This window comes from Dendropsophus ebraccatus, chromosome 3 (genome assembly GCF_027789765.1).
Source record: "Dendropsophus ebraccatus isolate aDenEbr1 chromosome 3, aDenEbr1.pat, whole genome shotgun sequence".
NCBI lineage: Eukaryota > Metazoa > Chordata > Amphibia > Anura > Hylidae > Dendropsophus > Dendropsophus ebraccatus.
This window is the reverse complement of record NC_091456.1, coordinates 115,485,367-115,497,800: the sequence shown is the minus strand read 5'-3', so window position 1 is coordinate 115,497,800 and position 12,434 is coordinate 115,485,367. Positions and strand designations below refer to the sequence as shown.

The 12,434-nt window shown below is 38.7% G+C and overlaps 1 protein-coding gene across 4 annotated transcripts in view; it reads right to left on the bottom strand.

The window, feature by feature from the left end:
- Positions 1-1,044: 1,044 nt before the first annotated feature.
- NFIC (nuclear factor I C) overlaps positions 1,045-12,434 on the bottom strand; it is a 139,964-nt gene continuing 128,574 nt past the window's right edge. For all 4 annotated transcript variants that reach the window (XM_069962558.1, XM_069962559.1, XM_069962557.1 and 1 more), the window contains exon 11: positions 1,045-5,611. In XM_069962558.1, coding sequence (XP_069818659.1) covers positions 5,594-5,611 — 18 coding nt within the window. In that variant the 3' untranslated portion in view covers positions 1,045-5,593. The remainder of the gene's footprint in view (positions 5,612-12,434) is intronic.

The following is a 12,434-nucleotide window of genomic DNA, read 5'->3' as shown; positions in this document are numbered from 1 at the left end:
ACAGAGTGAAACTACTATTCTTACCACTTCAAAATGTCCCTCACTTGTTTACAATTTTACAAAACTGCTATTTTGTTAGTGGCTGAGAATAACATGCGTAATCATATATAGAGCGTAGCCTTGTGGACATTATGTCAAATGATAGCTAAACAATTGCTGAGGACTCTATGAGTAGCTCTCAGCAAGAATTTCTTTAGGGTTAAGGTGGGTCAACTGAAAAGGACATCCCTACCACACTATGTACTAAAAAACAGTAACCAAATAACTGTTTCCTTCTTCAAAATCTCTATAGAAAGACTGATTATTAGTATATGACTTATAAAAGAATAGGCACTCTCATCCTAACTATTAATGGGACTAGTGCCATATTTAAATCTGCCATGCAGGTCTCCAGCCATAAGCCTGTATGATGAGTGCAAGTAGTGGGTTGATTGCAGGAAGAAGCGCCATGCAGTTTTACTCTGTAAAGTGGCTAATAAATTTCACTTTGTTAGGTCAACTTCATTATTTTCTTCAAATATCAACACAGCAGTTTTTCATTTGAGGGATACACCCAAGTAGTGTATGTGCTGTACATATCTTTATACTTCCGTTCTATGTGTGTTTAAATTTTTGTTACAACAATATATTAGTATATATACCAAATCTATATACACACACATACATAGTTTATTTAGAGCTGGATTTGCAGATTTGGTGAAAAAAAATTGATCAATTCTTTAATGCATCTTATGTCATACTCTTATACGATTGCAATTTATACATATTAAGGCTGGGTTCACACTATGTATATTTGCGGCTGTATTTGGTCCTCATGTCAGGTCCTCATAGCAACCAAAACCAGGAGTGGATTGAAAACACAGAAAGGCTCTGTTCACATAATGTTGTAATTGAGTGGATGGCCGCCATATAACGGTAAATAACTTCCATTATTTCAATATAACAGCCGTTGTTTTAAAATAACAGCAAATATTTGCCATTAAATGACGGACATCCACTCAATTACAACATTATGTGAACAGATCCTTTCTGTGTTTTCAATCCACTCCTTGTTTTGGTTGCTATACAGCCTCAAATATACGTAGTGTGAACATAGCCTTAATATGGGATGTTTACATTGATGACCTTTATTCTACACCTGGGATCCTCATGAATTAGCAAAATGAAAGGAAAACATTCCATACCCCAAGTGTGTACAAGGCTGTGTGTAGTATTGTGGCTTAGTCTATTTAAAATAATAACAATATAACAATTTGTAAAATGTATTTGTATAGTACCACAAGATTCTGTAGGTGTTTGGGATAAGCTACAGTACACATTCCCATAGATGTGTGTCAATGCCCTGGCACAGCAGTATAGAAGCAACACTGCCCCTTTGTTTGCTCCCTAGTGGAGGTCCTGCTGAAGGAACCCCACTAGTCTCAAATTGATAGGTTGTCCTAAGGCAACTAATGTAAAATACTTTTTATATTTTATGGGAAGGTAACGTTGCTTCCCTTTACATCCAGTCAGATTCAATGTTTTTCTAGTGCAGTCCTCTAAATAATACAACTACAAAGGGCAACATTATTCATCCATCATGCCTGCATAAAGGGTGGTTTCACACTCAATATATTTTTTTAAACTCTACTGCAAATAGATTTAAAATGACATAGCCATAATGTTGTAAAGCAAATTCTAATAAAAATGTTTAAAAAACACTGGAAATAAAAGGAAGGACTTCTTTCTGAACACATTCCTCTCTTTGGCCCAGAAACAATGCATTAAAAACTGCAATGGTGTTCTTTAAAAAACTCAGAGATGAAAAATGATTAAGAGCTTCCTTGATAAATATCTTTTTGTGGGTTTTTTTTGGCTGCTCAAAAATACAATCTTTTTTATGCAACATACTTTTTTCCTTTTTAAAGGGTAAATATCATTTGTGTGCCATGGCAGGATACTACTTATAAATTCTGTCACTTCAATAAATTAAAAGGTATACAGAGTTGTAAAAAATTCCAGACTTCCAGCAATTCTGTATACTGCTTGCTTTAGTTGTAGAAAACTGGGTTGCCAAAGTTTGGAGATGATATCATGCTACATCGCTTAGAAGATTGTTAGCCTGTTTTAGTATGTTCATTTTATGGTAGTATTTCCTCAATAATGTGATCCAAAGATCATGCATTTCAATGATTCCTATATGTATTGTGAAGAACACCACAAATAATGTAACAAAAAGCAGAACAGAACACACATTTACACATGCATTTTTTCAAGCAGAAACAGAGAATCTAGGTCTACAGAAAGTAAAATGCATCTTACTTGCTGAAAAACACCACACATGGAGCATGCTGCATGAACCCTTAAAAACACCACAAGCAAAGAAAAAATATCATAAAAATGCATTATTTGCAGCGTGTTTACTGTCAAATTTTAACTAACACCTGATCACAGTGTTATTTTAGCCAAAAAAGGTATAAAACATTGCAGTTAAAATGACAGAATAAATTGTAGCATTTTCCCAAATAAACTATGGGGGGAGATTTATCAAAGGGTGTAAAATAAACACTGGAGTAAAGTGCCAGAAGCAACCAATCACAGCTCCGCTCTCAGCTTTGTTAAAATGAAAGCTGAGAGGTAATTGCTTGCTGTGGGCAGTTTACACCAGTGTATATTTTACACCATTTGATAAATCTGGCTCTATGTGTAAAACCACCCTTAATGAGTCATGGCTGAATTTAGAACTATTTCTTCTGTGAAGGTCTCTACTATATTTACACACAACAAATTATACAAAACAAGCAATGAGGTTATGGGATCAAAACTTATAAATAAAGTAAACTAGAAAAAAATTAAAGGTGCAGTTGTTGTTATAGTGTGTGTGGATCACTTCACATATCAGTAGAGTGGATAATGCATATTTTTTGTAACTGGCCATAAAGTGCAGATTATTGTTTAAAATCCACGTACTGTAATCATAGACACAATCTTTATATCTGTGGTACTAAACATGATTTGGTAATCTGCCTCATCTGTCAAAATACTTATTGTCATATTATATGTCGTATTATAATGTTATTCTGCTGTTAATGCTAAATGCTATTTCTACTTTCCATACTCATAATGGTTTTCTATAGAATATATTTGTCGTTACACTTTTTTTTAAAGAGAATCCTGAAGGCAAAAAATATTCAGAACACTTGGGGAGATTTATTAAACTGGTGTAAAGTAGAATGATCTTAGTTGCCACTAGCAACCAATCACATTCCACCCAGTGGCATAGCTACCATAGAGGCAGGGTAGGCAGTTGCTATGGGGCCCATAAAGGAGGGGGGCCCGGAGGAGAAGGTAAGAGCGTGTGTCCTTCTGCTTAACCCCTTATGTACTGCAGTGTGTAAGTGTCCCAATGTTTACTTACATGCTGCAACACAAAAAAAGGGTGAACAAGCAGAAGACAAAGATTTCTGCTTCATTGCACTGATAACCTCTGATCTGTTCTCCAGCTGCACAATCAAGTAGGAAAGGAAAATGTGCAGAGCTCCTTGCAGAGGTCAGGGGCTATCATTGCACCAGCAGTAATGCATATATATATATATATATATATATATATATATATGCGCAGTGCTTTGTGTTGTGCGTAGGGGGGCCACCTTAAAAATTTTTGCTATGGGGCCCCGTGAATCCTAGCTACGTCCCTGATTCCACTTTTCATTTTTTAAAGAATCTGTGAGGAATGAAAGGTGAAATCTGATTGGTTGCTAGGGACAACTAAGACAACTGTACTTTACAGTTTGATAAATATCCCCCTTAGTGTAAGGCTATGTTCACACAACATCAAAAAAAGAGAAAAGGCTTCTGCTTTTTCTATTTAAAAAGACATTCATTATTGACGCGATTTAACTGACTGCAATGCAATGCATTTAAGTCAATGGAATGACGGACGTCCAATGCCCACAGTGTATAAAATGATGACGTTATCTGCACAGACGTCAACATAATGATCATGTTAATTATTTTTCAGATGTCTTTTACAAACAGCGGCTGTTATTTTTTTGTTGTTCTCACACAGTTTTTCTTTTTTCACTGTCCTTTCTTAATTTTTACTATTAAATTTAGTGGACTTTTCAAATAAAGATACACCCAAAGGGCAATTAGTCCACCTAAACTAGAATAATGTACCAGCAGCAGTTATTGCACTGACGCCAACCAATTCTCAAAATTATACGGACAAGAAAAAAACATTGTGGGAACATAGCCTATTAGGGAAAAATCTATATGTCTTTGGTCAGCTTTCGACGCTGGAGGACATGTCCTGACACAAACAACCTATCATTATGAAGAGAATTTAATGCTTAATTTTCCTGGTGTTGGCGATGTATGGAAATTGAGCACTTGCTGCCAGTCTTTAACAATCACTAGGGGGACACTTTGTAATCAACTTATTGTTTAGGGACCCCACTAACCAGTAGGGATTGTCCAAAGCTGAAAGGCCATAACAAGTCACTGCAATGTAAATAACTGCAATATATGCAAGGCATATTACAACTGTATATGTGTCTATATATACACATGGATACATACATATAAAGTTTGCATATATAAAAGTATAGTCCTTGGTAAAGTGTGTGTGTGTTTATATATATATATATATATATATATATATATATATCCACGGATAGACATACAGATGTCAACATACTATATGTTAATGTGTACATATTTGTTGTCAGGTACATGTACATTAATAATCACCCAAAATATGCATGTAAATGTAACTATTGAGAACATGGAGGAAAAAATATTTATATATATATATATATATATATATATATATATATATATATATATATATTGATTGATTGTTCCTTCTTCCAGAAGTTGAAATAACATAGTTTCAAACTTTTTAATAATGTTTAGAATGAAAAAAAAATTCAAAATAAGAGACAACTTTGAGATGAGACACTGAGTTGTCTGTGGATGTCTTAAACACATGACAAGTGCTGCTTTACAATCATGAATGTACATATGTAGCTAGTTCACTAGGTATCCTGGAATAACAAACAAGATCTGGGGAAATGGTTAAGGTGCATACCACAATATTCTGTGTATCCCCCAAATGGCAAGCTGTCATTAATCAAAATCCTTCAGCCAAAGACAGTTAGACTATTCAGGGAGGGGACAGAACAGAGTAAATAAACAATTTAGCTATATCAATTGCATAATAATAATATTATTAATAAGAGCAACAATAATAAAGTATATCCATACAGGAAGACCTTTGTTCTTCCTCTTCCTTGCTGGTTGGATATTCAACCCTTTTATGAATGGGTTAAGAGTGAAAGGATAATAAAATCATATACACGTATACTTTCTCAAAATCCTAAATACAAGAGCTCAAAGATATCCTGTTTGAAGACAAGAGCCCATCAAAGTATAATTGTACTTCTTCATCTCCCACCGACTACTGTGGTATATCACTGATTTATTCTTTGTTTTCTTGTGGGAACAATATTTATAAAAAAGACGCATTGAACTCTTGTCCTGGACCTCAAACTTTGCAGAGACCTTCGTTTTCTGTCTGCTGGTTCCAGTGGATGGGAGGTAGGTCAGGCTGCTATCCCAAGTACCATGACTGTAAAGAGAAAAGTGAGCAAGAAAACCATAAGATAAAAGCGAGAATGAAGGATAAACACTGATAAATGAATGATGAAATAAAATGAATTTATCTTTCTGTTGTGAATTGACTTGATTAAACATATTGGAGGAAATTTGTTATTGTTTGTTGAGTGCCTGACTTGCCAACTGTGTTATGCAATGTGTATTATTTCTGTTATTTACTATTTTGGTGCATGCTGGTTAGTAAAGTGATTTATAGCTATGATTTTTTTTTTGTGTAGCTTGTGCCAGAAATAAGCCTTTTCATTAGTAAATGTATTATGAAAACATAGTTCAGGAAGAAAAATACCTTATAACATGAGGTTTCCCAAACAGTGTACATTATTAGAAACTAGGGTGTACATGACATGCCCCAAACTATGGCACTCAAGTGGACAAAGATGTGGCAGTTGTAAATACCCCAATGTGTCACATGCCTAATATTGACAATGCTCTGGGACTGTCTGGGATTTTTCAATAAATAACCATTGCATTGACCTCTGAGGATGTTGTATATTCTACATACACTTCTATTATTTATTTAGAGTGCTTATTGTGTTCTCAGGCTCAGTCACATGACCATTCTGCCTATGTTTTCTTTACTTTCTGTGATGTCACGTTCCCTTTCTGTTTCCTGTTCCTGCCAGTGAAGGAACAGTGAGTCATCAGGTGGGCGGGGTTTAGCCACACCCTGTAGGAGGAGCTAATATCTGAGCCCATTAGAAACTGCAGCAGTAAGGACAGCATGACATGGAAGAGACCAGGAGCTGATAGCAATGATGTGGGTGGCACAGAGGTTAGCCATGTTGTGGAGGGCACAGATGTTAGCCATGTTGCTTTGTAGTCTTGAGGTCCTGGGATAACAGCTGCATGTATGTCCCCCAATGTCTGCATAGATTTTATCACACATTCCAGAACATTGTGAGCTCCATTCGGGTCAGTGACCAAGATGAGTGACTACAATCTCTGTACAGTGATGCAGAATAGGTTGAATAAAGGAACTATGGAGGTAATTTATCAAATCTTGTGAAGAGGAACAGGGAAACAGCGCATAGCAACCAGTCAGATTCTAGGTCTGTTGCCCATAGCAATTGGTTGCTATCGGCAACTGTTTCCCTGTCCCTCTGCACAGGCTTTGATAAATTTCCTATATTGTTATAGTTATACTGTAAAGATCAACAGTGTTAGGGCAGTGCTGCTGCTGCTGTCTGTAATATGAAAGAAGACATGGTACTTCACATCATGTCAGTCACCATTCTATTTCTTGCCGAGGAAAGCACCTATAAATTCTGGATTCTTGTGATAAACGTCCTATACCCCAAAAGAAAACAGGGATAAGGGGGGGAAAAAAAGATAACCGAATGGTAATAGAAACAGAACTAAACACCTATAAGACTTATCCGATATGCAAATGAGCAAAAATGTCAAATGAATTGGTACAAAAGAACTTTATTGAGAAATATCGCAACAACAAATAGGGACAAGAAAGAAAAAAATAAATATAAAAACAAACAAAGACCTGGGAGGTGGGAGACCAAGCATGAGGGGAGGTATATGTTTACAAAATAAAGTGCAAGTGCATATATACAGTACTCATAAGTTTTCAGTATGCAGTCCGGTTATAAGCATATTATAAAGTGCAAGTGCTCAAACATGACCAAAAACACAAGCTGCATAACTAAATCTAACAAGGTATAGGCAGGTGCACATAAACAACATTACCCAGGGATATGATTCCCAGCCCCTCAGGACTCCCACCTCACACTCCTCCAACGTCGTTTCGCTATTCGCTTCTTCAGGGAGTCCCCTCATGCTTGGTCTCCCACCTCCCAGGTCTTTGTTTGTTTTTATATTTAATTTTTTCTTTCTTGTCCCTATTTGTTGTTGCGATATTTCTCAATAAAGTTCTTTTGTACCAATTCATTTGACATTTTTGCTCATTTGCATATCGGATGGGTCTTATAGGTGTTTATTTCTTGCCGAGGTTAACTTGTGTATATGTAATCCAGGACATGTACATGTGTGCTAAGCTTTGTAGTTCTACATACAATAAAAAATTCAGAAAACTAGTTTATTTGATAATATAAGTAATTGGCAGACACTGAGCCACCATGCTGCTCAAAAGACACTTGTAGGAAGACTGACATTACCCTGCCTATGGGTAGAGTAAGTGCAGCTATATTCAGAGAGGAGGGGGTGGTGCTAAAGGCTTGCAACAGAGGAGGCTGGATGCCCGGGGACACAGAGGAGAAAAAAGGATAGAGAAAACCACTAAGGGAGAGGGACAGATTACAAATTATTCAAATTATTTCTGTAATATTGATGGCATAAACACTGAAGGCTGGCATGCCATGTGTCCATAGGAAAAAAGGATCAATGCAGTTCCTTGGTTGTCCCAGGCTGCCTCAACATCTGAACGGTAGATGAACTCAGGGCATGTGCAAATACAGTACATTCTGCTATCTGAATTTGTGCATACAGTCAACATATGCCCATCAACTTAAGAGCTGGGGTTAACAATAAAGTCAAAACCACAAATACAACACCAGTAAGAGTCAGGCACTACCAGTGTGTGTGTGTATATATATATATATATATATATATATATATCAGCCCGCTTGTTGTAGGAGTCTCACATACAGACAATAAACTTTCCACCGACGAGGTGCTCACTGAAGATCAGAAAGCCGCAGTGCCAAAAAAAGTAGAAATAAAGCCAGTGGCACTCACGTGTCTTGAGGTGTAGAAAAATCCTTTTATTCATATATGTGAGCTGCTAGATGTGCTCGCAGCCCTATTTCCCTCCCATGCATCTGTGATTTTAAGATGTGAATAAAAGGATTTTTCTACACCTTAACACGTGAGTGCCACTGGTTTTATTTCTACTTTGGCATTGTAACAATAAAGTCAGTTTTAGCTGTATGTGCATTACCGTACAGTTTACAGCCTTCTGAAATGTTTTAAATAAAGTAATAAAGCCAGTAATAATGTAAAACTTTTTTCTATTAATATTTCTATAGACTTGCACGTTTATGTCATGTCAGACATAATGATGTCTTTGAATCACTGGAAAGACTTAAATATATTTTCTCGGATTTGAGAATAGGTGCACATGTGCAAAATTTTCCCATATAACCAAAGTCTGGGTTGAGAACTAAATCTGTTTTTTAGACATCCAAATATACATTTGATTGCCATGTCAAGAAGTTTTGCTATATGGGTGGGAATGAGCAAACTTGAACCGCAAAGTTCATGTGTTCATGCAGGGGCGGACACAGACTGCAAAGAGCCCCTGTGCAAAAAATGTGTTTGAGCCCCCATAACCTATTTGTTTCTCCACCTTTCTGCCTTAAAAGGCACACACATATGTACGCCCGGGTATCCGGTACATGTGTCCTGGTTTCTCAAGAGGACCCTACAGCACAGATGCCAGGGCCCACTAAAGGACTGTACTGTAGTGAGTGCAGGCCCCAGTGTGAGACTGGGGTACCTGTGGCCCACCAATAGAACTGATCATGGGGGGCACCCAAATAAAGAACCCGTCAGAAGCAACATGCAGAATACAAAACCTGCTCGGAGGAATGACAGAAAAGCACAGAGGTGGAGGACTGGCCCAACGCATTGCTGTGCCCTATGCAACTACGTCAGGAGGTCAAGTTGTTAATGAACTCACTGTGATTTACCCTCCCAGCATTACAAAGTTGAAAAGCAACTTTGGTACCGTCCCTTTAATAGCGAATTTGGCCCCAGCCCTTTAAAGTGACACTGTCACCCCCTTTTTGCATTCTGACTTCTCTACACAGGTGTAACGGGTAAATTAAGCAGTTTTCATACCTTATTTTATATCATACATCATGGTGCTTGCTTCAGCGCCACTTAGCCCGCCCACAGCCTCACTGTTGTCCCCGCCCCAGGAGCATAGCTAGGATTCATGGGGCCCCATAGCAAAAAACTGTATGGCGCCCCCCCCCCCCTACACACTATACAATGGAGAGAGAGAGAGAAGAAAGCCAATGTCTGCTTGTTCAGTCTATCCACTGTATTTAACTATAACAGCCTATTAGGAGCCTCATGGTTATATACTAGATGCAGGAGCAGACTACCTTTTGCTTAACCCCTCAAGTACTGCAGTGTGTAAGTGCCCCAGTGTTCTCTTAATGCTGCAACACAAAAAAAGGGTTAATAGCTAAAGACAATTAGCTCTTTCCTTCACTACTCCTGCACTGATAACCTCTCACCTCTGTTCTCTGAGCTCCTGCAGAGGTCAGGGGTTATCAGAGCAGTGAGGCAGAGAGCTACTGTAATTGTCTTTAGCTTATTTACCCTTTTTTGTGTTGCAGCATGTAAGAGAACACTGGGTCACTTACACACTGCAATACATAAGGGGTTAAGGAAAAGGACACCGGAGCCTCTTATCTTTCCTGTGCATCGGGCCCCTTCCCCCCAGGGGCCCCATAGCAACTGCCTTCCCTGCCTCTATGGTAGCTAAGCCACTGCCCCGCCTCTCTGTGACATCATTGCCGCATAGGCCCCACCCCCTTGATGCCCATTGGTATGGGCCAACCTAGGGGGGGGGCCTAGACCTTTAGGCCAGCCTGTTCCAATGGTCAGAAAGGGGACGAGGTCAAAGTGCCTATGACGTCACCATGATGTATGATATAAAATAAGGTATGAAAACTGCTAAATTTTCCTTTTACACCTGTAGAAAAGTCAGAATGCAAATTTTGCAATTCTGGTACTGGCCCTTTAACCCCTTAAGGACAGAGCCCAATATTGCCTTAACCCCTTCGTGCTGCAGCTAGTTTGGGCCTTAATGACCAGGCTAATTTTTCAAAATCTGACCCGTCTCACTTTATGCTCTTATAGCTCAGTGATGCTTTAACGTATGCTAGCGATTCTGAGATTGTTTTTTCGTCACATATGGCACTTTATGTTAGTGGCAAAATTTGGTCACTACTTTGAGTGTTTTTTGTGAAAAACATCAAAATATCATGAAAAATTAAAAAAAATAGCATTTTATGAACTTTGAAATTCTTTGCTTCTAAAAAAAGAACGTCGTAGCAGATAAATTAGTTACTAAGTCACATTACCAATATGTCTTCTTTATTCTGGCATAATTTGGTAAACATATTTTACTTTTTTAGGATGTTATGGGGCTTAGAAATTTATCAGCAAATCACATTTTCGTGAAAGATTCCAAAACTGATTTTTTTTAGGGACCAGTTCTTTTTTTAAATGGATTTAGAAGTCTGGTATCCTGAAAATCCCCATAAGTAACCCCATTTTGGAAACTACACACCTTAAAGAATTAATCTAGGGGTATAATGAGCATTTTAACCCTACAGGGGCTGAAGGAAAGTATTCACAATTAGGCAGTAAAAAAATGGAAAATTAAAATTTTCGATTAATATATACATTTAGATTAAAGTTTCTCATTTTCAAAAGGAACATGAGAGAAAAAAGCACCCCAAAATTTTTAACGCAGGTTCTCTTGAGTACAACGGTACCCCATATCTGGGCGTAAACCACTGTATGGGCACACAGCGGGGCTCAGAAGGAAGGGAGCGCCAATTAGCTTTTCCAATGCAGATTTTGCTGAAGAAGTTTCTGAGCGCCAGGTGCGTTTGCAGTGCCCCTGTAGTGTCAACAGAGAGAAAACCCCCCATAAGTCACCCCATTTTGGAAAGTGCACCCCTCAAAGAATTCATCTTGGTGTGTGGTGACCATTTTGACCCCACAGTTATTACAGGAAAGTATTCAAAAGAAGACAGTAAAAATGAAAAATCTCGAATTCTTCCAATAATACGTTCATTTAGTTTGAAATTTCTCAATTTCACGAGGAACAAGAGGAAAAAAGTACCCCAAAATTTGTAACGCAGAATCTCCTGAGTACAATGGTACCCCATATGTGGGCATAAACCACTGTATGGGCACACAGGAGGGCTCAAAAGGGAAGGAGCGCCAATTAGCTTTTTCAATGCAGATTTTGCTGCAGAGGTTTTCGAGCGCCAGGTGCGTTTGCAGTGCCCCTGTAGTGTCAGCAGAATAGATTCCCCCCCAAAAGTCACCCCATTTTGGAAAGTACACCCCTCAAAGAATTCATCTTGGGGTGTGGTGACCATTTTTACCCCACAGGTATTAGAGGAAAGTATTCAAAATTGGCCAGTAAAAATGAGGAACAGGAGAGAAAAAGTACCACTAAATCTGTAACGCAGGTTCTTCTGAGTAAAACGGTACCTCATATGTGGGCATAAACCACTGTATGGGCACACAGCAGGGCTCAGAAGGGAAGGAGTGCCAATTTACTGGAGCAAAACCGCAGCTAGTAATAGTTATTAGAATAGCGCAGTTACTAAAATAAAATAAAAAAAATAGATTACAGGTAATGTGGGGTGGTTACGGACAGTCTGGAGTGGTTATGGGCAACCTGAGGTGGTTACAGGTAATCTGGGGTGGTTACGGACAACATGGGGTGGTCACGGGCAATCTGCTGTGGTTACGGCAACCTGGGGTGGTTACAGGCAACGTGGGGTGGTTACGGGCAACAGGTGGTGGTTATGGGCAACCTGCAGTGCTTACAGACAATCTGGGGTGGTTATGGGCAACGTGGGGTGGTTACGGGCAATGTGGGGTGGTTACGGATAAACTGAAGTGCTTATAGGTAATCTCGGGTGGGTACCTGTAATCTGGCATGGTTACCGCAATCTGGAGGGGGTCATTGGCAATTTGGGGTGGTCAGAGGCAACGTTCGGTGGTCAGAGGCAACCTGCGGTGGTCAGAGGCGACGTGGCGTGGTCAGA